The 26,644-nt window shown below is 36.1% G+C and overlaps 2 protein-coding genes and 1 pseudogene across 4 annotated transcripts; 1 reads left to right on the forward strand and 2 right to left on the reverse strand.

Annotated features, from left to right (window-relative positions):
• Positions 1 to 53: 53 nt before the first annotated feature.
• LOC131544393 (SH3 domain and tetratricopeptide repeat-containing protein 1) lies at positions 54 to 18,561 on the reverse strand. Of its 3 annotated transcripts, none has more exons than XM_058782565.1 (17): positions 17,908 to 18,561; positions 17,174 to 17,239; positions 16,272 to 16,402; positions 16,063 to 16,168; positions 15,274 to 15,414; positions 14,970 to 15,168; positions 14,796 to 14,872; positions 13,917 to 14,109; positions 11,991 to 12,121; positions 7,686 to 8,602; positions 6,473 to 7,232; positions 5,349 to 5,529; positions 4,737 to 4,887; positions 3,577 to 3,699; positions 3,242 to 3,392; positions 2,712 to 2,908; positions 54 to 1,296 (listed from the first exon to the last, which is right to left on the reverse strand). In XM_058782565.1, exons 1-17 carry the CDS (start codon positions 18,050 to 18,052, stop codon positions 1,030 to 1,032), a joined length of 3,936 nt encoding a protein of 1,311 aa, XP_058638548.1. In that variant the 5' UTR covers positions 18,053 to 18,561; the 3' UTR covers positions 54 to 1,029. The 3 variants fall into 3 exon arrangements, with proteins under 3 accessions (XP_058638548.1, XP_058638547.1, XP_058638549.1); XM_058782564.1 differs by having other exon boundaries at positions 13,917 to 14,112; XM_058782566.1 differs by lacking the exon at positions 17,174 to 17,239 and having other exon boundaries at positions 13,917 to 14,112; positions 17,908 to 18,560.
• On the forward strand, positions 8,951 to 11,942 carry LOC131544394 (gametocyte-specific factor 1). The gene is made up of 7 exons (XM_058782567.1): positions 8,951 to 9,087; positions 9,283 to 9,378; positions 9,484 to 9,581; positions 10,829 to 10,958; positions 11,055 to 11,138; positions 11,258 to 11,327; positions 11,460 to 11,942. The coding sequence occupies exons 2-7, from the start codon at positions 9,315 to 9,317 to the stop codon at positions 11,545 to 11,547; spliced, it is 534 nt and encodes a 177-aa protein (XP_058638550.1). The 5' UTR covers positions 8,951 to 9,087; positions 9,283 to 9,314; the 3' UTR covers positions 11,548 to 11,942.
• Positions 18,562 to 21,177: 2,616 nt separating the features above from the next.
• Positions 21,178 to 25,124, reverse strand: LOC131544396 (cytochrome P450 2B4-like; annotated as a pseudogene).
• Positions 25,125 to 26,644: the final 1,520 nt, after the last annotated feature.

Consider the following 26,644-nt stretch of genomic DNA (forward strand, 5'->3'; position numbering starts at 1 on the left):
TGAAAACAGAAATAATAATGAAATTACTCGTGCTTAAGTGGGACAAAACACTCTTAAATTCAACCAATTGCATTTAATATTTAAATTACAGTACATTTTAATTTAATTGCAATTAACATGCAGTTAAATGTCTGAAAACATTACATTCAGTTCACACTGTAAATATGCTGAAGTGTCTTATTAAACATGACACAAAAATTCAAACATCATTATTTCAGCTTACTCTAGTGCACTAAGTCTGCTGATTTTCCCCTATTTGATCTGGACTGAGTCATCATAAACTGCTTGGATACCAACAGACCTATCGTTAGGATGAAAACCAAAAGAGTAGAACTGTGTTTGTAGAATCTTGACAAGGGCTCACTAGTACTCAAGGTTTGCGTTGCTATAAATTACTTTGATACATTATACTGTAAGCAATTAAATATTAAATTCACTTTTTACTGGTGACCAGGGTGACATAGTTTCTTTTTAGCACATACATCTGAATTCTGCCAAGGCACTCGACCCTACAGTGCCAGTGGATTTGTTTCCACTGAACTGGGAGGATTTTGACCAAGTCATGTTTTTCACCAGGCATGAACATGTTTATTTAAAACTAGAACTCCTGTCATTCTCTGCACTTAGTACAAACAGAACAGCCCTTGTTGAGGTAAAAATGTGTTCACTGACATCACTTGCATGTGTCAAACAAAGGTAATAAGATTTTAAACAAGAAAACAAGAAACAACAAATTCTACAATTTTAGACAATTATTTTCCTTAAGAAAGAAAGAAAGAAAGAAAATTGTATTTGTTTTTGGTTACTTCCAACATGGGATATTGTGCCAAATGGACAATGCCTGAAAGTTGTATTGCTTACACTCCAGTAAACACCCGCCGGACCAATCAACATGTCTCATGAGTCAGACATTCCGTAAATCAACTAATATACATCACATCCAGCAAATAAAAGTAAACATGGGAAATTCACACACAAGTCAAATCAAAAGCATGCAGTGGAAGTTTCATATCCCATTAGAGTCCAGCTCTATCTTGTTGTCCCAGTTATTGTGTTTTTGTACTGGGCTGTGGTCCTGAAGCTGTAGTCTGGTGCCAGGTTGATACGGCGAATATGGAGATCGTTAGCGAAAGCTCTCGCTCGCTGGTAGAAAAACAGCGAGAGTTCACGGTCCATGAGACAGTTGTGATAGATGGTGGCCAATTGAGTGCACAGCTCTAGCTGAGACCTCTTGTTGCCCAGATCCATAGCAGCAGCCAAGGCCAGGTGATAATAGCCAGCAGCATCAAATGGGTCCTTGAATACAGAGGGAGAGAAGATATTAGTAACTATTGTTCTATTAAGAGATTAAAATATTAGTCCTGTTGTTCTATTAGGAGACTAAAATATTAGTCATATTGTTCTATTAAGTGTTTAAAATATTAGTCATTGTTCTATTAAGATATTAAAATATTAGTCATATTGATCTATTAAGAGATTAAAATATTATTGTTCTATTAAGAGATTAAAATATTACTCCACTAAGAGATTAAAGTTTTAGTAGCTATTGAGTTTAGTGCTGTGTGCTTTTCATTTTGAAATATCATGGTTATCGACAATAGCAGGATATCACAACACCCCTAATTGACACAATAACAATATTTCATTTTTTAAATATCATGATTATTGTCAATACCATACCCCTAATGGATACCATAGCTTCCGCACTGCATCTAGCAGCAGTGTCTGGAACACCGTTAGTCCAAAATTAAAACTCACCAAATGCCAAATGTTAGTAAAACACAAGCAATGGTGATTATATATAAAACGGTGATACTTGGTTGATAACTGGCCGTCGCACGAGTAAAGCACTGACTGCACTGTGTTCATTTACATGCAAGAAGCCAGTGTTTTCAGTGTCTCAGAGCAGCTAAATGCTGCTTCACATGAACTCCATATGTGCTGTGGGTTTGGGTCACTTGTAGCATATATTTAAAAAGCAAAATATGACAACCATCTGCCCATCTTTAATGAGAATCATTTATCTTTTGTCAACAAAAGATAAACTTTTCCAAATTTTCTAACAAAAAAGCTATATAGTTCAAACTTAAGCCATCCTTGAATATTTATACGAATTATTGAACAGAAATGTAATTTAACTGTTATTCTGTAAATTTATTATTATTAAATTTTCATTTTTTTTTATGTTGGAGTACAATAGAATTATTAGTAATATATACAAATAATATATTTATATATTTTATTTTATTTTATAATATATAAACAATAATAAAACAATAATATTTTGAATAATAATAAGTACTATTATATAGTCATATTGAACAAGGAAAAACAAGTTTTCCTTCTTTTTCGTCCTTAGATGATCACATGCCTAGATGTAGCATGTGCTTTATTTAATTAAATATAAATATATTTTCATTCTAAATATGAATAAGCTTCTATTTTGAGGTGTGAATAAATGATAATTTACCGAGTATGTATTTAGACTGCCATCTTCTGGTCAATTTAGAATCTGGAGATTAATGTGTTTTGGGTTTTTTGCTCAATTTTGACTGTCACTTCTCCCAACTTAATTTGTAGAGACAACTATAAGTAAGCTATTCATACACTGATTTCTAATTCTATTGCAGTCTCACATTATTGGTCTCTGCTTGTTTTATCATCGCGATAAAACATTGGCTAAACCAAAAGGCACACGTCCACTGGCTTACCTTTACATCATAGAAGACGATGTCTCCAAGTGTTTTGTAAACCCTGACATAGTACAGGGCTTCCTCATCGTACTGCAGGGGTGAGGGGCACAGGGACAGGGCTTTCAGAAAGTGGTGCTCTGCCATTTCAAACTGACCCAGACAATGGTACAATGTGGCGAGTCGATGGAATGCCACCCGCTCATTTAAATCATCAGCTGTGAGAAAATACACAGATGAAGGGAAAGACTGTTATCTGTCTTCAAAGCTTTTTGGCTGTGTACTGTCATGAACATGAGTTTACCATATGTGCTTTATTCTCAAAACAGACTAAATATTTGGCAGAAAGCCACAATCTGTGAAGGATCATAAGTCAGTATAATACAATGAATAACTTGGATTTAGAAAAGTCGCAACGAAAGCCACAGTTCTGCATAACGGGGTTTAAGGGGAAAATGTTGCCAGACCGTTATGAATGTACACATTATATTATACAAATTAAACATACAAAACTGTAGAGTGCTTGAGTTTGTGCACATGTGTTAACCTACCCAGACTTGTGCTAATGTCTAATGCAGTTTGAGCGTACTCAATGGCCTCTGAACACTGTCCCAGCTGCAGCAGGAGCTCTGAAAGCTTATTACACAGCCTAAGCTGAGAGCGCACACTGCTCGTCTTCACCGCGATGGGAAGGGCTCGGTCCTTATGAACACACAGATACACACATTCACAGCACACAGACAAACAAACTGAAGGATTATGATCGTGATTAATGTTTTCTAATAAAACAATATTGTAATAACGGAAATAACAGGGACCTGACAGTCACAGAGTGCAATAACAACACGAGACCTCCCTCTTCATCAACAACGTGTACACGACCTACCCTGTAAAAGCAGATGGCTTTCTCCCTGTCCTGTGAGCTGTTGAAGAACACATCTCCAGCTGCCTCCAACATCTCCAGGGTGAAGAGTGTGTCTCCTGTGCTCAAAGCCATGTCCTGGGCTACCTGTTACATAGAGAACAGGCCTTTAATTCACCTCTAAAGCAAATGTCCAGCAATATCATATTTGAAATGCAATTTTGGCATGGCATGCTGTCCCTGGTACTTACCCACAGACACAGACACACAGACAGACACACAGACAGACACAGACACACCGACAGACATAGACACACAGACACAGACACACAGACAGACAGACAGACAGACAGACAGACAGACACAGACACACAGACAGACAGACAGACAGACACAGACACAGACACAGACAGACAGACACAGACAGACAGACAGACAGACAGACAGAGACACAGACACAGACACACAGACACAGACACAGACAGACAGACAGACACAGACACACACACACAGACACACACACACACACACACACACACACACACACACACACACACACACACACAGACAGACAGACAGACACAGACAGACAGACACACACACACACACACACAGACAGACAGACACAGACACACCTACTCATTCCTTATTACTGTTTCAACATTTAAGTCATTAAAATTATGAAATAACACAAACAAAAGTGTGGGAATTAAGCAGTGGCCAAAAATGAAAACATATCTAAATATTTTAGCTTCCTTGAGTTGCCATATTTTGTCTAGACTACAGCGCTGCACCAGCATTGAAACTATTAAAAATGTTTTTCATTAATTGAAATCAAATCAAAATAATATAAAATAAAAAATTTAAATTAAATGAAAAACTTTAATTATTAGAAACAATGCCTTATAAGTTCCAATAGAAGTATTACAATTCCTAAAAATAAATTACAGCTACTGTAAATATAAATATAATATATATATATATATATAAAAACTCACACTCTGAGGTGCAACTTAGATGATTATAAAAGATACTGAAGGAGTTGGTAGTGTGTTCTCACCATTATATTACATCAGTCAATGCATTTAGACAAATTAGGTATATACAATATCCCTGCCTATGGTTTCAGTAACAGTAACTCCTAAAAATTTAAGCAGAAATGCAAAAATGAAGGCAGTTTTCACCTGCACATAGAGGTCCACTAGCTCTGTCTGTTGGAGGATGTGGTAAATCTTTCCCGCCTTTAACCAGGCATGAGCCTCCTTGCGTTTTTTGCCCAAGTCGATGAAGATGCCCAGGCTTCGTTTGGTGTAATCTAAAGCAGCTCTATTGGCTCTGTGAGATGACATGACCAACTTTAGTAAGGCTGTCTGCAGTCATTATAATAATGTGTGATGCCTTGCTACTGGCAACTCATTATTATTGCAACAACTTTGGGCTAAACCACTAAGTCCTTTCCTGGATACATAAATGGAGTGAGAACTTTATTACATAATTCACCCAAAAAATAAAATGTCATCATTTGCTCACCCTCATGTCATTTCAGACCTACATGAGTTCCGTTTATTACAAAAGAAGATCTTTTTGAAGAATGTTGACCAATTGGTTATAACTAACAGTAATTTTGATGAAAAAAAAACAAAACAAAAAAAACACTGAGACATTTCTCAAAAATTTTCATTTATGTTTCACAGAAGGAGTGAGGTGAGTAAATGATCATTTTTGGATGAACTATCCCTTGTACTGCAGTATATGCTCAGAGCATCTCTCTTAAATCTTCTATAAGCAGATCTCACTTCTCGGTAGCCAGGTTCAGGTACAGCTGGCTGATCTTCTCCAGTAACTCTCCCTCTAAGCTCTTGTCTCCTATCTGCTGAAGAAGGTTCAGCTGGTGCTCGTTGTAGATGATACACTGGGCTTCATCCAGACACACCTCTTCGTATAGCTGACACAGGTGACGTGTGGCTTGCAGCTGGCCTGTTGTCATACAAAGAAGAATATATTTTTGACAGGTTAAGTCTGGTGATCAGCAAACCTGTTAATAAACTGGACTGGATGTGGACATAATCGAATGTAGCCAGGTGGTTAAATTTATGAATACATTTTTTTTTTATTCAGAATAATGTCCACAGACATGAACAACACTAGGGACAAGTATTAAAGGGATAGTTCACCTAAAAATAAATATTCTGTCATCATTTACTTACACTTGTATCATGCCAAACTCACAAGACTTTCATTCATCTTTGAAACACAAATGAAGATATTTTTAATGAAACTGATAGATTGTTCTCTCCACTGTAAGTTTATAACACTTTGATGCTTTAAAAAGTTGATAAAAACATTGTAAAAGTAATCAATATGAATAAGATACACATTTGTTCTCACATGTCACAAGCATGTTTGAGCAAAATGCAAGAACCAATCAGGTTTGTTCTCACATGTCAAATATGGCTGACTTTCCATTTACCATATTTGATGAGCTCTATGTATGTGCATTAATCAATGTTTGTATGTTAATAAAAGCCTTAAATAAATCTGTTCATAATATAAAGCAATGGCATACCTTCAGAAGACTGGAATGGATTAAACTGCTCAATTCATATTGATTGTTTTTATTGTTTTTTTTTTAAACATCAAACTTTAGGTGGAATGGACCTTCAACAGACAGAAATCTCACAGGTTTCATTAAAAAATATGTTCACTGAACGAAAATGTCTTGGTTTGGAATGAAACAAGGGTGAGCAAAGTTTTTCTGTTTGTTTGAATTATCCCCTTAAAGAAATTACATAAAGTCATTTGTGGTTTTATGTTGACTTACAATCAGAAACCAAACTGGTATGTCTCACTATAGATTTCCTTACATCAAACCGTTCTAAATACTGATACTTGCACTAATACAATTATGATAAGCACTTACTATCAATGTGATGGATAAACATGGCACTCATCAGGGCCCATTCGTAGTATATCTTCCCACTCTCATGGTTTCCTTGGGAAACAAAGTGTTTCCCCAACTCAAGAAGCACTAAAATAAAACTGAGTTCATGCTCTTCGTCCTCAAGCTCAGAGAACAGCTCCACCGACTGAGTGAGGTATTCCTCTGCCAATCTTTTTGCCTTGATTTGCAAACACATGAATCCAAAGTTGGCCAGTACTATGGCCCAGTTACGTCTATCCTCAAACTCCTCGCATATCTCAATTGCAGCCCGGTAGCTCTCAGCAGCCTGTCGGATGTCCGCTGAATGTCTGTATGAAATGGCCCGCATGTTGTAAACCACTCCTTCTAACTGAGTAGTACAGTGCTCGGGAAGCGATGACAGCACAGCGTCTAGCACTTCCAGAGCTGTGCCGGGTTGCTGGTTGCAGATGTACAGCCAAGCCAACCATAGCAGAGCTGCAGTAGTGTCTGACTGGCCAACACTGGACATACTGCTGTGGTTGAGGACAGTGGACATGTAGCGAACAGCTCTGTCAGGCATGCTGTGGATATGGAAGAGCCAGGACAAACACAGGGCGTGGATATGACCCAGCACAGGCTCCTTGCTGGAGGGCCCTACAGCAGCGGCACAGGTCAAGTATGGAGCCACTTGTGTTGGGACGGCCACTCCATACAGCTCTGATGCATTTTCCAACAATAGTGAGATACTACAAAGACAGTGTGACACGGTGGCTCCTACCTGTGAAAGAGAACGGATGAATGCATAAATCAACTGATTTAATTTGAATAATTTTAAAAATGTAGTTCATTTTTAAATAAATAAATTAAATATATTAATAATTGTATTAACTATTTCATTTATTCTGTTTAATTAAACAAAATCTAATCATTTTGTTTTTGTTAAAAAAAAAATAATTAAATTTTTGCTGTGAAAGACAATGGATAAATGAACAAATCTTTTTTATTATTTTTTTATTTTATTAATTTATTTAATTTTTTAATGTATTTTTTTAAATAATTTATTTATCTATTAAATAATTTTAAAATTAAATTACAAATTATTAAATAAATTTAATGATATAACAATTAACTTTTTATTATAAATAAATTTGTTTTATTTAATATATCCATATATTATATAATTTATCTAATCTAGTGCTTTCTGAAACCACTATCAAGGTATAGCACCCACCTGAAGTGATGCTCGCTTTGCACAGCTTTCAGCCAAACGTGGCTGTCTCTGGTCACTGTAGAGTCTTGCTAACACCAGGAAAACTGGGCTCAATGTCTCATCACATGCGTCAGGAACTTCATCAGCAAGGATCAAAAGCCGTTCAATGAATGGGATTGCACTCATGCCGTCTTTAAGCTTCAGGTGGAGCTTCGCCAGAAGGAAGCAGGCCCGTGCCTCGGCAGGCTGATTCTTAGCCAGGATGGCTTTTTTTAGTAAATATTTTAATACCTCAGGATCCTCACAGCCAAACAAACAATCAGGGACAGCCATCAACAAAGCAGACAAGCGCTCTGAAAAACTGAAAAATCTTTCATGGTTCTTCTGTGTTAGGTAGACGAATGCCAAGTTGGAGTAAATGGCAGAGAGCAGAAACATGTCTGTGAAACAGTCCCTGGGTACATTCAAGGCTTCCTCAAAATAAACCCGAGCTTGAGAGAACTTTGACCTCCCTGCACAAAGCTGTCCAAGAAGAAAACAAATTCGACTCTGCGCCCACGAATCACGCGTCTTTCGTGCCAGTTCTCGGGCTACACCCAAATACGCCACTATCTCCTCTTCATCAGAGTGACCCTTGAAATGTGAGATGAGGAATTCTGGGTAAGCCCTGTACAAAAGCAGGAACTCCGGCTGGTGGTCACGGCTGCTCAAGAACGAAAGCAGTGCATGATGTTCATCTGGACTGCTGGTGTTGTCCTGCTCTAAGCAGACAGAAAAACGTGGGGTTTCCCGGGACGACTCTGTATCATCAGCTTCTTTCTTCATCTGTTGCTTGATGCTGACTGATGAAACATCATTTCTTTGAAACTCATCTACCTCACTCAAAATGTGTTTGACTTTCTGTTTTAGGTTGTTTAATTCTGTCAGATGAGTCTTGTCTGAAGACAAAGAATAAAATAATAAACAAATGTGTTTAAATAAACAAATCATTATTTCAATTAGCCCATCCTAGCATCAATCTAGACATTAGTCATTTAAATATACAAAAATGTCTCTTTACACATATAAAAATTTGATTAAATAATTAGCTAGTAATAGTTTCATTTTATTTGCTCTGAATGGACAAACAAATAATGAACAGACAGACAGATAGACAGATAGACAGATAGATAGATAGATAGATAGATAGATAGATAGATAGATAGATAGATAGATAGATAGATAGATAGATAGATAGATAGAACAAATAAAACAAACGTTTGTTAAAGGAAACTAATTAAGCAAGAATTCATGTTTCCTGTCATGTTGGTTCATTTCCGTGAGCTTTAGCGCCTCAAGTGGCCAAATAATGTAAATCTCGCCAGGTGCGATAGAACTATTGATTACACGGCAGAAGAACATACAACAGTAACGTCCCATCTTTGTAAGTTCAAAACTGTTGTGGCCCTGTGCTGTCTGTCTGTAATTTATGTGCAAATATAACCCACAAACACAGTAAAGAAAACCCGCGCAATCTTGAGTATTATTTCTCTCTACCGTAACGACAGCTTTGTTTTTATAAGCACCGCGATTGGTAACGTTAGACGACTGTTTTAGTGATAACGACGCTCTCTTTTAGCATTTATATCCGCTGGACAGTGACTGAGAAAGATGCCGAAGAAAGGCAGAGACTCAAAGCCCGCTGTTACAGCTCCACGGTGGGAAGAAGTTCAAGGTAAACCGCAGGTAGTGCTGATGATGGAGCGCTATAACATCAGCACTAACTAAGACATCGGTTTATATTATTTTACAGTTGCTTTCATTATTACGGGTTTTACAGATTTCTGCAACCCTGACAAACTGCTGTTGTGCCCCTATGACCCACATCATCTGATCCGGGCCTGTCGGTTCCCATACCATCTCATCAAATGCAGGAAGGTGCGTGTGCAGAGGCCTCCACAACAACCCCTCTTACTTCTTAATTTATTCATCCCCACACTGTTCTGTTATGAGCCATTATCAGTTCTTAACCAGTAAACATTCAATGGGGCCACAAGATTACTTACAATTATTTAAAGTTCTTAAAGTAGCTTAATTAACATGCTAAATAACCCCTGCTAATAGTCCAGATGTACCTACAAAATGTACTGTAAATGAGTGAAAAATAGGAAAATCTGTAATTTGACAGCTATAGTATGGCTGCCTTACAAGCATTTCAGTGATTCAGCAACTATTTTATTTTTAAATATATAGTAAATTCAGTCTAATGGGATTGTTTCCCCACACCAGAATGCAACAACAAAGCAGCTATGATGGACTGCTATGATGAAGCAGAATTGAAGTCCTTTATTGATTAAATACAGTGTTGGCCAAAATTAGCACACTAGTATTTTTTTTCACCAGCTAAAAATGGTTTTAAGTCAGCTATTTCTATCTTTTGCTGTAGTGTGTCAGTAGGAAATATCAGTTTATATTTCCAAGCATTCATTTTGCCATTAATTGTAATAATCCAGTGAGATTTTAGTTTGCACAAGGAGTCTGACAACAGCCAGTGCTCCACACAGAGATCTTATCCAATCATGATCCAGTCTGTCTGGAATGACATGAAGAAACAGAACAAACTGAGACAGAAGAACGTGGCAACGTCTCCAAAATGCTTCAAGAAACCTGCAAATGCCTTAAACTTTTAACAGTGCTGTAGCTTTGCAGGAAGGTTTCTTGAAGTGTCTTGGAGACGTTGCCACAGTTCTTCTGGATTTAGTCTGTATTTAACACTATTCTTGTGGTTCAGTGCAAGCCGATGTTCTGTCAGTCGGTTGTTGATTGGATGGAGGCAGAATGTTAGTTTGCAGTCAATTATAAGAAAGGGGTATAGTTTAAGTGAACTAAATAATTGGTCCAGCTGGCTGAGCATACTGGAAGATCGAGTTTTGACATTTTGAATAACATTACGAGGTCAAATGGTCAAAAAACATTTAATTAAATTAAACATTTGCATGGATGAATTCTATAGCATGAATTTACCAAACTGTCATGTCATGCTAAGTTATTACCAAGTTACTGATTTAATATCAGCAACTAGACTTGCATTCCTAGAAGAAAACTACTTCTGTTTCATTACGATGTTAAGACTTTTAAAAGTATTGAGCACTGATAAATATCTGTGATCTTAATGTCATTTGTAGAATCATCCTGAATTGGTTGGTGAATTATGGACTTGTCCATTCAATGCACGCCACTTAATGAGAAAACATGAGCTATCCCCTCACATCTTAACCTGTGTGGACCGGACTTGCTCTGTTAATAACACCTGCGGTAAGCTCTGTTTTACCCTTTCACCTTCATCATGTTGGATTATTGCAGACACGCTCCGTGCATGATGAATTCTTAATGCTTAATGTACAATGGCAGTGGGCAGTGACAAGACCGATAGCAAGTTTCACATCCCAGTGAGCACCTGGACTGCGCCTGTGTGTGATGAAGACTGGGATGAAGGTAACACTTAGATCTGTATCCTGAGTTAATGGCAAATTATTATACCCCAGAGATAAAATTTTGAACTTAAGGAGCATAATATGGGCATTTTAACATTGGATTGTGTCTGTGCCTTACAGAGGTGGACAAGCATGTAACTTCAGCGCCATCTTTTGTCTGGGATGTGTCGAAATCGCTTCCTCAGGACAGGTCAGTATGGAGCTAACTTCACAACAACATTACTGAATCATACGCAGTAGCATTTAGGATTCTTTTGATCAGATTGGTTGAATCTTCAATTAAAACAACAAAATCGTGACAGCACATCTCTCTTTGTATTAGGGAAAACCCCAGCACTTCCAGCAATGTGATTGCTGGTCTCAGAGCACCACGCGTTCTTCCCTGGATGAGCAACTCTACTGATTTTTGAGTTTTTTAGTGTGTCAACCATGTCAAGAGTATTCCTGAACAAATGACATTGAATCCTGTTAGTGTTGGTTGCTTGTTCTGGCATTTCTTGTATAGGTCACTAGTTCTGGCAGTGACAAATTAGTTTCTTAATCTTCAGTTTATGTTCCCAAAGGTGGAGCAGTAAAGATGGTTTAGGTTCTTAGCTGTGTTTACACCACACAAAAGAAAAGCTTACGACCAGGATATACAGAATACAAGACTTTAATTGATGTGTTTTTGCTTTGTGCCTGTAATTCTACCTCTGTGGTGTGTTAGGAACGCCTCTTTTTGGTAGAAAAAAAAAAATGTTAGTAGTTTTTTCTTAGACAAATCCTGTTCATAGCACAGATACTGTTGTAAAGGCAAATAAAACTTAATTTATAAATGCTAAAATGTTGAGATTCAAATCCCTGTGAGCCTTACCAAGTTTGTAGTTTGTGCCAACATCAGACTGGCATATTTTCTTCAATAAAGCAATAGTGTCCTCTTCTATTTTCTCCTGATCCAAGGTAGCAATTTGTCTGTCCTCGTCTTTCAAGAATATGTCAGATGATCTGTAATGCAGAGGTGTAAAAAGTACTCAAAAATTTGACTCAATTAAAAGTTCAAGTATCTGGCCAAAAACATACTTGAGTAAAAGTACAACTTTAAATTGTACTCAAGTATTAAAAAAGTAGAAGTACTTTTTTTTTTCTGACAGACATACAGAAGTTTGGTTAAAGGGAGAAAACTAAACAAAATTCAATGGCACAGGTCAAACACATATCTAGTGCAGCGATAACAATTAAAATGCAGCACAGTGGAACACACACACACACACACAAAATTGCAGGGAAAGGAATTAAAAGGAAACTCCATCCTTTCCACCCTCATGCCATCCCATATATATATATATATATATATATGACTTTTATTTATCAGATTTATCAGACAAACTAAGATCTAAATCATCCCTCTTCGCATAATAAGACAAGTATGGGACTTCCAAAAATGACACTTCAAAAACTACACAAAGTGAATATGACAGTAACTCATACAACCCCTGTTAATGAATCAGTGTCGTCTTAAGTGAAACGGTAGGCATATGTAAGAAAATTACAAATACTAATATTTTTAACTTGACTGTTGTGTTCACTTTGTGTTGTTTCTATAGTGGTCCTGTCCCCTTGCATTACACGGACTAAAAATCTTTGCTTGTGTTCATCTGAAGAAAGAAAGTCATAAACATCTTGGACGACATGAGAATCTTAATTTTTGGGTGAACTATCACTTAATAACAATGTGATGCAGAGGTTAGAAACATATTCCAGACAGAATGCAAGAATGGGCTGAATTAATGAGGAGAGTCATAGAATTAAAACATACAACATTAACGTTTTGAAAGGCCACTTTTTTGTGTTGTCTACGTCATTGTCTAAAAGGATAATTCATCTTTTAATTGTTTATTTGGGGCATTTTTATTTGGGCATTTTCTTAGCAAATATTGCTACATAATTATTTGCGACTAAATATATGAATTAATGAGCAAATCATGTAATTATTAAGATTTAAAAAATATTCATTGAGAGTCAAAATTCCTACTCAATGCGTCATATAATGACATATTATTAAAACAACTTATCCACTACCTGGTAAGAACATCACAATATGAATTACAATTAAGTAAACATACAATGTTCATTTAAACACTTTTTTGGAGATTTGTAACATTTAATTAAAAAACTAATAATTCCCACAAAAATATTAATTATATTTAAATTTTCATCAATGATTTTATTTGCACTTAATCTTGTGAATTCACCCAATATTTTACACAGCTAATGGCTCTATCAAAACAAAGAATAATTAATCAACTTTTTTGGGGAAACGCAACTACCTCATTTGATGGTGAACTTTTGAAGCCAGACATTTACCTGATGAAAGTCATAACTGAAGCAGAACTTTGTGTTTGATGCATGAAAACAATGATCATTGGTTCTCATGTCAAGAACACGTTTGAGCTTCTGTTTACCATATTTAATGTGCATAAGATAAAATAAAAATATAATGTACTTTTTAAGTTGAAATAAAATTGTAAGGAGTAAAAAGTACTGTTTTGTCTTCAGAAATGTAATCAAGTAAAAGTACAAGTAGTCAGTTTAAATTGTACTTGAATAAAGTACAAATCCCCCAAAATAATACTTAAGATTATCAAGTAGGATTACTCAAGTATTTTACACCTCTGCTGTAATGGAAGCACAAGATAAAGTTATAAAGTGTCATGCATAAAATTGTGAAAACTGACATTTAAGACAAACCACACAACATAAATAATACTTGAAATATTCATAAAATGACAGCAACACTTACTCACAAAATGAACTGGTTGTTTTGACCAGGTTGGTTTTGACGAGTCCGATATCCCCAGTTCTCTCCAATTTTCCCATAAACCTCTCAAAACAGGCTACCAGGAGGCCCAGGATGATGATCCGTTCACCAGCCTGGAAACTCAGTTCATCTGGCCCGTCGGCATCATACTCTTCTGTGGTCTCACAGACCCCTACTGCTGTGAGAGATGTTGTTACAATTGTGGTAGAGTTAAATTTTGATGATGACAATGCCACACTGTTACATTATTTTATTTTTAGTTCCTAAAAATCCTCTAAATGAATTCAAGCTTCTAAATATATAAATCTCAGAGTAAATCCTCCAGATTTTGTGTGCAGCTTATATAATATCCACTTCCACTTATCCTCAATCATTTTCATTATTCTAAAGCTTTTTGCTTTACAGCTTTTTCAGTGACAGTAAAGGCTTTTACATTACACAATTTTCAATTGTTCAACTTTTTATTCATCAAAGAATCCTAAAAAAAATTATTGGCAGCACAACCATTTTCAACCACATTAAGAAAATGTTTCTAATATCAACAAAAAAATCTTTCTTTAGCACCAAATCAACATTTTACAGTGATTTCTGAAGGATCATGTGACACTGGAGACTGAATTAATGACTGCTGAAAATTCAGCGTTGCCATCACAGGAATAAATTACATTTTAAAACATATTAAAATAGAAACCTGCTATTTTAAATTGTAATAATATTTCACAATATTACTGTATTTTTGATCAAATAAAATCCGTGGTGAGCCTAAGAAACTTCTTTCAAAAGCATTACCAAATCTTACCGACTGCAAAACACAAATCAGGATATATGAAATAAAATACAATTATTTAAACATTTTCTCACCAATCTGGAAGGGAAGGTCACTTGTGTCCTTTCCACCACCCACTAATATACTCTCTGGGCAGGACTTTAGAAACCACCTTGGGAAGTAAAAAAAAAAAAAAAAAAGTTCTTAGTTCTGTGTTCTGTTGATTTTATGTCAACAAGTTAATATGAAATTCAGAAGGTGACACATACTCATGAAAGGGAATGACTGGCTCCAGAGCTGGTTTTGGTTTGGTTCCTCTAGCCCCATCTGCGAGTGACAGCACTGTCCACCCTGATCCTAGGAATGGAGGCTCAAACAAAGCGATATCCCCCTTCTCCAGATAAAGGTCGCTACCTGACGTGGAGCTATCAAACATCTGATTTGCTGTGCAGCATCCAAAGAAAGACCCTAAAAAGTAAACAATATTGTTTTATTACAAATAGCAGTGATATTCACTCACACGTGTGCCAGTCTGTTTCTGAAATTAAATATAAAGAATATAGTGTGCATAACCTTCTTGCATTAGAAAGCCTTTATACATCAGATTTAGTGTCTCTTCTTTAATTGAGATCTCAATTCCTGAATGCTGATCAAGGGAGATTAACCAGAACTCCTGGTTCATGAGAAGGTTTTCCATACACTGACCCAAGAAGCCTGGTGGAAATTACACATTTGGTAAGTCTTAAGATATATTATCTTTTAATATACACTACCGATTATTGATCCTTCAGAAATCATTCTAATATGCTGATTTGATGCTCAATTATTATTGGTGCTTAAGTTATTAATATTGGTTATTATTATTAGTGTTGGATTCTTTGATGAACACAAAATTCAATAGAACAGTACTTTTATGAAATAGAAATCCTCTTTAACATTCTTTAGTGTCTTTATTGTCACTTTGGATCAATTTAAGGCATCTTTGCTGAATAAAAGTAATATTTCTTCCCTTTTTCTCTTTTTCAAATCTATCTTACCCTAAACTTTTGAATGGTAGTGTATCATGGTTTCCACATGAAGCAGAAAAATTTTTTCAACATTGATTATAATAATAAATGTTTCTTGAGCACCAAATCAGCATTTCAGATTTCTGAAGGATCATGTGATGCTTTTAATCATAATAATTTCACAATATGTATTTTGAATCAAATAAATGCAGCTTTGGTGAGCATAAATAAGAGACTAAAGAAACATATTAAAAAAATCGAACTATGGTAGTGCACCTGTCTGAATCTTACAGTACTTGATATTATTAATAAATGCATACAATAGTATATATGTGGCATTGAAATAAGAACAGACCCATTTTGTGGTATGTGCTGAACTTCCATATTTCTTCAAGTGTTTTAAAGGTGATAAATATAGTCCTTTCCTCACTATTGATGGATACAAAATGAGCAGACAACTCCTGCAAGACAGGGAAGCCAGTGTGTTAAATGTGTGCATTTATCTGAAATACATTTCAGATAGGTTTTGAATATTTGATGTAGTTTGAATAGGGATGACCATACAGAGATTAAGGTCACGACCCCTGAGAGGTCAGCTTCCAGCACACAAAGTTTCCTGCAAAGCACTTCCTGTGTGCCCTCATCGGCAGGAAGTCGGTCTGGTCCCTCCACCATAGCCAGCTGCATAGCCAAAACTGCAACAGGAAACGGTGTATACAGTTAACATTCGCATCCAACACTAACAGATCAACCTACACATGGAAAATACTCCAGTCAGCTCTAGTAAATGTGTATGGAAAGTGAATTAGTGATGTAAAGAGGCCAGTCAGTTAGTATAAGGTGACATAATAAACCAAACCTTTATACTGCTGTAAATTCCAGGTCTAGTTCTACTATTCAATTATAATCTAAAACATTCATTCCAAAGTTTAGATTTTGTATTTTACCATAATCATGTGATGTTTCACTGCTGTGTTTAATGGAGAGGGTTAATAAATGACAGTCAATGGGCTTTGTAAAGTCCAATGTATGATCTCTAAAAGTTACTCTTTTTTTGAGTGTCACCAAAGAAACGGGTCAGAGTTCAATTAAAGGAATAGTTCATAAAAAAACTGAAATTCTGTCATTTACTCACCCTTTTCCTTCTACCGTGGAACATAAAAGAAGATATTTAGAGAAATCTCTCATTACAATGGAGGTCTACGGTCACCAAAAGTGTTTGGTTCCCAACATTATTTAGAAAATCTTCTTTCGTGTTGGTTTGGAATGACATAAGGGTGAGTAAAGTGACTTGGAAGCTCGTCTCAGAGTACGCTGACCAAGAACTGCCAACTCTGGACAGTTTTTCTACATAGTATTCTATTATTATGTGAATGGAGGCAATTTACAAAGTCATCAGGATTTATTCACATCAGTCACAGTGTATTAAGAGGAAGTTAGTATTTTATATGGAGAGCCGGATTCACCTGTTGGTATATTATCATCAGAAGCTCCTGAAGTACCTTTGATGCTTCCTCTTGAGGTCTTAAAATCTAAAAAGAAATTGACACACTCCCTTAAACAACAAACTAACCTGTTAACCATTGTAGGATATACAGGTAGCTTACATGAGGGTGTAAACTCAGCTTTCATCACTTGAATGTTAATACCACAAAACATCAATCCATTATTAATACCTATATATTGATGTTTGTGCTGTTGCATTCCCACTAAAATGGTGATGTCACTTCCTGGAGGATGATGTCATTGTTAGTTTCAGGGATTTTACAAAAGAATAACAGGATGGAAAGTAAAGGACACAGAAAAGTTTAATAAAAGGATTACCAACTGATTCAATGTTCATAAATCAAGAAATACCAAGAATTTTAGATTTCCATTCTTCTGTGCTTAGAAGTCAGTGCAAAGCACTTGGAGAGCAACATCTGCTCAAACCAAAAAAACTACTACAATTATTTAGAATTCTCCCATATGTTCACTTGGGCTAATTGAGAAATTGTGATAAAAGAAAATATGATTTTCATAGGCCTATTTATAAATTGTTTAAATGGAGATTTTTAGCCAGTAGCCAATCAGGCAGTGCAATATGTATGACCAAATTATTCAAAACTTAGATCAACTTCATACGTTCATTAACATATGAATGCATCACACACATGCAAAACACTTCTATGTTGGTCGTGCTGCTCAACCGCGTCCCTACCTCTGGATGAAGACTCCATAACATTATCCCATTCATTGTGTGTGTACTCAGTCGACAGCTCTCTGCGTACCGTCCGAATTCCATCCGGACCGGACTCCAAGCCGTTCCCGGTTTTGGACGAGTTTCTACGATCCGCGGCTGACATCCCGCCAGAGTTCCGAGAGGAGAAGCGAATGGTGATGTCGATCACGCGCTCATCGCGCTGTCACCAAATAAAAGCGCACAGGTGGCGGAACTGATTTTGAGAGCGTATGTGTTACATCATACAATACAAGACTGCACGGACTCGTGTCCTTAATGCTGAAGGCGAAAAGAAAACGAACGTCCAGAACAACAGGCAGCAGGTCCAGCTACTCCTTACACCCCTGTCGGAGGTGCGCGTGTTATGTGATTTTGGCATCAGTAAGCAATTTTGTTTTTTAAAATAAATAACCTTGGGAAAAACCTTGGCACGCAAAGTTTCAGCAAAAGTTAATAATCACACGGTGTGAGTGAAGACGTTTTAAAGAATTGCTGGTGGTCCGTATTATGAGTGTAAACTTAGTAGGTGTGTCTCTGTGTATTTGGGTGAACTCTGAAAACTTCAGAGGAAGAGTGTCAGCATTTCCTCTTCCTCTCTGGTTGCCTAAAGGAAAGTGGAGTTTTAAAACCCTTGTAGCTATTATGTGGGTACAATTTTTATGGTGGGGGTCAAACTGGACCCTAACTGGCTTCAATACAATTAATCAAGAATCATTAAAAGGGAAAAATCAGGCAAAAACAGCAAACACCTCTTACCACTGATCTATAAACATTTATCAGTAACTCAAACTTATGTGCGCCAAGGTTATTTATTTTTAAAAACATGTGCTTTTATAATACATACATTATAAAATAAACACATGGTTTTTAATATTACCTATTTCATAAACTTTTTTTATTATTACCTGTGTGAACATTATAAAAAGTACTGTAACTATTTTTTAACATTTGGTTTGAAAAACAACATTTTAAACAGAAGAAATGTGGACAAGCACTTCTTCTGTGTGATGTCCCTCAAACTAGAGCATGGCTACGCTGAGATCATGGGTTCAATTCAAACTGATAAATATCTATGCCTTCAGCGCAAGTTTCTTCAGATAAAAGGGTCTGCTAAATCTATAATGCAAATACCCTCACAGGGAAACTGACATAAAATTACATTGTAGTTGCCCGTAAACATCAAAATCAGAAATTTTGTATGCACATTCCACAACAACAACACAGCAAAGTCTTTTGCAGGCATGTTCATGATCATAAATGAGAATAAGTCACAAAATCATATAGATTAACCAATATTTCCAACAATTCAAAAATTGTAATGGTCAAAGTGACCCAACAAGAAATGACAAATGCAGTAATTATAATTAACAAATGCAATGATTGACAGAACCAGCTTATTCCTTCTTTAAATTATAGTGTATTTGCATTCTGGAAAACTTCAATTTATGGATCCTTGATTACAGTAGCCTACAATAGGTGTGTTTTGATCTCCCCCTTAAAATCTAGTCGAAGTGCATTATGACAGAAGTGTATTATGATAATAAAAAATGAATTATGAAGTGAGATTATAGCCTAAAACTATTATAGCCTATAGATTATAGCCTAGAAGTGTATTATGATAATAAAAAATGAATTATGAAAAGAGATTATAGCTTAAAACTTTAGGACACAACTTTGTTTGGCAAAAGCTCTACCTTTAGGTGGTTGGTGTTCCAGCATTCCTGGGTGGTCTAGTTATGTCTCCTAATTAATATTCATGAGACAAGCCTTACTAGCCCTAGAGCTTTCAGATTTGACTTATGTGTGCCCATTTACCAATATCTATTAACAGAATACGGAAGAAAAGAATGAACATATGGACATAAAAAAGATGCATTGTAGAATGGCAGTTATTTTTAGCCTAATCAAGTCCTGGTTGATGACCATTTTATTTTATTATTATTTTTAATTTTACTTTTCAACATATATTTTAAATTTAATAAGTTTTGACTTTGATCAGTGCCATTATTCAGATATTTAAGTGTTTATCCAAACCCAAACCCAATCACAATCATTTAACATACTGGACAAGGCGGCTGAAATTAGTTTATAAAGATACTGAGTTGGATTTCTATTAACTTTTGAGCATAAAACTCTTTACCAAACACCAATGACTTGTACATATGGGTACAGTCATTTTAGACACTTCCAAAACTGTTGCAACAGAGATGGAAATACAATTTTTAAATACATGAATTATGTTTCCATCTTTGTTGCCACAGTTTTGGAAGTGCCTTTTTCTGTTCTAAAGAAGGGGGCGTCCCAATACGTTTGTCCATATAGTGTATGTACAAGTCATTGGTGTTTAGTAAAGAGTTTTTTGCTCAAGATCTGCATTTAAAGTCACACCAGAGGTGTTCAGCTTGATTTGGACTTGGCTTTCTGCAGACCAGTCAAGTTCTTCCACACTGACTGAATCAATCATTTCTTTTTGAACCTTGCCTTATACACAGAGGCATTGTCATGTTAGAATAGAAAAGGGTCCTGTCCAAACTGTTGCTTTAAAATTAGAAGCACACAATTCCCTAGAATATCATTATATGCTTAAACATTAAGATTTGTACTCATGGAAGTTACTAAAGTAGTCAAACCTGTTCATTAGAAGGGGGTGACCCAATACTTTTGACAATATAGTGTATATAAGCAATTACATTTAGTGAATGAATGAATGAATGAATGAATGAATCTCAATGGAGATTCGGGTTTTTGAACCCCCCAGCGCCCTCTGGTAGACCAGGTCCAATATGTGGTTATTAGTTGCAACACTGAAATTGAGAAATCCACCTGCTGGCTGTTCTGATAGAACAGTCAGTGCACTGCAAAACTATGCTAAAATATGGTTTGGTAAGCAATTAAACATTAAATCAGGATTAGGAATAATATGCTCAAAATCGTTTAAATAGTTGATATTGACTAAACATCCATTTTTTTTAATGAGCTCTATGTATCAAGTGTAGAAAACTTTAGTTTCCAAGTTTCCATGTCTGTGTGATTCTGGGAGCTATTGGTCTATTGTTTGGGCTTTATATTACTGCTGGTTCTACCCTTGTGAAAAGAGAAACAAAATATTGTCTGTTCTTAATATGAGCTTGATATAGAAGCTTCGTTGTTGCTCAATTTTCACTCATATGATGTTTCTTTGTTCAAAAGCAGCTGGAAGAACACGTGAACGTAAAAGAGGAGGAATCGTGACCTTGGATGTTTTGTATTGAAGAGAATGCAATATTGTAAGTGGTAGTACATTTTATTTGTATTCAAAATAAAAAATAAAAAAAAGAGATTAAAACACTATTACACAACAGTTCTGCTGAGCAGTTGTAAATAATTGTTAAAAAAATAAAATAAAAATGCAATAAAGCTTCCAAGTGTTGTGATCAGCGTTTCCCCAATAACATGCGTAGCTATTTGGCACAAGGGCGACAATAGGAGTAATTAAATTTCCTTGCAGTGATTTTGTATTTTGATTTTAAACAGTTAATTTATTTTGCGCACACAATAAAACCCCATTCAGTTTAATATATGAAGAGTTTATTTGCGAAAACAGATAACTGCGTTTTATTGTGTTAGTTAGCAGTATTTAGTTATTTTTAACCTAATTAAAATAACCCAACTATAGTTTGATTGAGATTAATTGGAACGCACAATGAAAAAAACATGCTTTTTGAAAATTGTTAAAAACGGAGTTATGTTTTTGCAACTCTTCATATTAGGACAGAGGTATTTTTTTATAATTGTCTGTGCGTGTTTTCACTTGTGCTCACATTAATTTAATGTCTTGTGCGTCATAATTGTTTCACTTTTGCTGAAAAGCTGACAATAGTATCGGTTTAATAGCAGATGCCATTGTCATAGTTTACCCTGTGTGATGTGACAACATAACCCACTATTGGGGCATGTTGTCACAGACGGGCAACATGTGTTCAGAAAACAGATTTACAAGTCTGCCCCGGTGTACGTAGTTGTACAGTCAGACGGTAAGGTTTCACTGACTGTGTCCCACCATATATAAGTTTGAAGTCCGGTTCTCCTGCATCCTCTGGCCAGACCATACGAAATCGTTGCAGCACCGTGACCAGGATGAGGAAGAGCTCCATGCGAGCTAGATTTTCTCCTAAACACACACGAGATCCTAGAAAACAAGGTAAATGTACATTACACAAACACGCCGTTTGTTCCCTTTCTAAAACATGGATGCGCTTTCTACTGATTTTATGTATTGTTGCAGTATGTGAGTTTAAACAGCCACTGGCACTAGGATAAATGAGTTGCTACTGATAAAGATCCACTGTGTTTTATCATTTAAAGACCTCAACACACTACATACCTGCAGAGAAAGGCATGAATGCATCAGGCTTCACAAATTCCCCCTTATCATTCAAGAAGTTTCATGGGGAAACTTCCACTGACTTTCCTCTCTGAGAGCAGATGACAGATAGGGGATGATAATTGTCCCCTGGAAGAGCAAATGTTTTGAACAAAATTAGCAATCCTCCATTGCTGTTTAGGGGTTGCAATAATAATTTGGTAATGGATTGATTAGTTAAGATTAAATAATGGATAGTTGTTCTTAGTTACTCTTTCTTCTGTCATTTTTTATTTGTGTCAGAGTAACTGTGATGCAAAGAAAGTTGTTGCCAAAAAAAAAAAAAAAAGAATCATAGTAAATGTCACCTTTGGGATGTTGTAGCCCTGGAGCTGAGTGTTGGTTGTGGCGGTGTGAAACATACCAAGAGGAGCAATGTCAGCAACACGCTGACCCTCATGAATCACTGCTTGAACGTAAGGCATGGCGTTTCTGTCCTCAAATGTGACATGTTCACAATCACCAAGGACTTCATCAATCTGACGCTGACATTGTTCTGAAAATGGATTTAAATAGACATTAAAAGACACAAGCCCACATTGAAAGACTGAATGCTACGAACAAGTCACAAAACTAAAATATGAACATGCCATCTTACCCACATCCCTTACCCTGCATATGAGTGTGGGTCATCAAATAGAGATTTAAAGTTCGGAGTGTGTTTGAGGTTGTTTCAGTTCCAGCCACAAACAGGTCAAACAGCAAAGTGACCATCTGCGAGTCGTCAAATGTGGTGCCCTGATCTACTCTCTGAAAACAAAACAAATCCACTAACAATTCATTGTAAATAAAAGAATATTAAACTCATATTGTGCTGATAAAATCAATAAAAATACATAACACACAAACACACACACACACACAAACACTTAAGGGTATATCTTACTTTCTCCATCTCCTCCAGGTAACAGTCAATCAGGTCTCTGGGCTCCCCAGTAACATGCAACTTCTTGTGCTCATCCACAACTTTAAGAATGTGATTTTTGATCCCCGCAAAATAATGAAAAGCCTTGCAGAATGGCAGTGGGAAAATCCTTAACATTGGGGCTATTTCGTAGAGCTGTAATTCAAAATAAAATACTTAAGTTAAATGTCTGTCTGTGAATATTCTATCCATTTGTGCACAAACTACAATCTCTACTTTTTATCGTTTATTTTTGGCAGCAGCAGTACTGCAAGTGTAATAACGGCAGATTATAAAAAGCATCTTGTTTACACAAAATGTAAATAGAAGTAATAATGTGGGCAGAGTTTGTGTAAATAGCCTTTAGCACACTGGTCTCAACTCTGCACAGTTTAGCTCCAACCCTAATCAAACACACCTGATCCAGCTAATCAAGGTCTTCAGGATCACTAGAACGCTCCAAGCAGGTGTGATTTGGAGCTGGTTGGAGCTAAACTCTGCAGAGCTGCAGCCCTCCAGGAACTGAGTTTGAGACAAGGCTGGCTATTTGCATTCAGTGTAAATAAACAGTGTCTTTGCTTTTCATTGCCCATTGTCCAATGATAATCTTTGCAAGTTTTTCGATGTCTGTGATCAATGTCTGGAAATAGTCATCCTTATAATTGAATCGCAACCCAAAAATGATTGAGGCAATGATGTTTGAAGCAACTTGGTGGTACAGATGGTCAGGGTCAATTGACTTTCCTGGTAGGGATGTAGAGATAAGAGATGTTTTCATTCTTGAAATTAAATTTTTTTTTTAAGATCATTAAAATGTCTATATTTAAACATTAGACTCTGAACATGTGATTGCATAAATGAACTATGTTGATAAAAAGATTAAATTTGTCACAAGTGAGGAGACTGTATATACCAGCAGATTCCTCCAAATGAGAGTAGATATATTTGACCTCCTCGAGAATCCTCTGCTCCATACTTCTCTTTCCAAGGCCAAAGTTCCTCAGTGTGGTCAGAGCAAAGCGTTGATGTTCTCGCCAACTTTCTCCATAATTTGCCATGAGCACCCCTAAACAAACAAAGTAATCAGGAATTAGGAATAATTAGGAAGCCCTTAAGCCCAGCAGGGAGAGTTTTGATTCTATGCTGAGTGCAATGCACTTATATGAGTAGATGGCTGCATTTTGTTTAAATTGCATTACCTTTGCTATTTGTTACATGACTGAACATCATGTTGTCTGATCTGCCAGCAAACTCCGCCGCTTGTGTGATCAATGCCTCCCTGATTGATTTCTGACCGGCCAACACCACTGCTGGCTGGCTACCAATGAACAGCCCGTAGATTGACCCATAGCGCTGAGCAAACTGCACAACAACATTCATGTTGAAGACCACAGACTCACAGCAGCATGTGTTTGCTGTCATACTGTATGAATGAAGTCTGATTTACTTTCATCACTTATTTCAGTGTGAATATCCTACCAATAATAATGTGTTTTTAAGGCAGCAGTCTCCAGTGTGTTTGAGACCGATTTGCTTACCTTGTCAAAGTCCTTTATCGGGTTTGTGCGGTCCAGTTGAGCAAATTTCCAAAAAATGGAACAGGAGTGGGTCCAGGGGGGAAGTTTTTGGGTCGCCGAATTCTGAACTGCAAGTACAGAAGAAAGGCTCCGAGACACAACAGAACCAGTGCAGTCATGGTTACTGATCTACTGGACGGCCCGTCTGAAACCTGCTATTTAATAGGGATGAGCGTATCGATCCTGAAGTATCGATATTATACTGACGCGAGTATCGAAATCGTTACTCAAATAAAAAATATTACTATACTAATACTAAGGTGTGTTTTCTTTACCAGCTTTTGTTTATTCAACAAAAAAATTAATGCGTACAATATGCATTGAATTGGACAAATAACCTATGTTAACGAATAATTGTGTGGGATAGAACTATTTTCTAGACAGAACCAATCAATCACAGAGAGCGTTCACTTCTGACAGTGCGGCTGCCTTTCATAAGAAAACATTGATGGGTCAATATCACTGTAGGGTGCCTTTTTGTTTCCTATACATACATAACTCATTTGCCATGATAACTTAACATAAAAATATCTATGAAAATGGTAAGTTTATATATATAAATATATATATATAACTTTTGCAACTTTTAAATCCCATGCAGCAGTGAAATTTTAGATTTAAGTTAAAATTTGTCATAAATATATTCACAGTGACATTACACACCTTGACAAAAAAAAAAAAAAAAAAAATACATATAATTAATGAAGCATTTATAGGTCCAAAAATCATTTTTGTTCATGTCCCACAACTCTGTTGAGATACATAAAATAAGCTAGTTGAAATACAATTTGACATGATTTCAAATGGAATTGTTTAATATACAAATTAATTTATAGCATCTTAAATTGTTTTGAATTATTTACTGATCATTTTAAGGAATTTTTCAACTAAATGTGCCTGTCCCACACTTTTGAGTCCTTACAGCAACAATGAAAAAAGGCTTTTATTATGACATTTTATCAAAGAGCAACAAGTCTAGTTTCTATGGAAACAGAATCTCTACCTCACTCACAGGATTCCAAAAATGTAAGGTAAATATTACCTTTTCTGTGTCAGTATTTGTTGTGTGTATTTGCCATACAGCTTAGTAATTCTGTACTTTGAATTACATTTTAAAAATAAATATATATTACTGTTTAATTCATTAAGATGCTAAGATTCAAAACTAATGTAGTAGACATTTGCTAGCTGCCAATTAGCAATTTGAGGAGCTAAGAGAAAGCACATAAAATGACAATTTAAATATTTAAGGGTAAATGTGCATTAAGTGTAACATATTCAACATACACATGTAAAAATATTTAAACAGATTAAAAAAATAGGAGTGCAAGTGAGCTATTCTGAGAGGCGATATCCAGTGAATTCCAAAATCTGGACACAAAATCTGAACCGTAACAAGAAATGTTTTCAGACAAACCTTTTCTTTATTTGCTAAAAATGATAAAGAATGCAGAGTTTGTTGTGCCTGATTGTAGGGCTGCACAATTTGGCCAAAAATATTGTTTTTATACAGTGGGTACGGAAAGTATTCAGACCCCCTTAAATTTTTCACTCTTTGTTATATTGCAGCCATTTGCTAAAATCATTTGTTCATTTTTTTTCGTCATTAATGTACACACAGCACCCCATATTGACAGAAAAACACAGAATTGTTGACATTTTTGCAGATTTATTAAAAAAGACAAACTGAAATATCACATGGTCCTAAGTATTCAGACCCTTTGCTGTGACACTCATATATTTAACTCAGGTGCTGTCCATTTCTTCTGATCATCCTTGAGATGGTTCTACACCTTCATTTGAGTCCAGCTGTGTTTGATTATACTGATTGGA

This window comes from Onychostoma macrolepis, chromosome 07, assembly GCF_012432095.1.
Source record: "Onychostoma macrolepis isolate SWU-2019 chromosome 07, ASM1243209v1, whole genome shotgun sequence".
Lineage (NCBI taxonomy): Eukaryota > Metazoa > Chordata > Actinopteri > Cypriniformes > Cyprinidae > Onychostoma > Onychostoma macrolepis.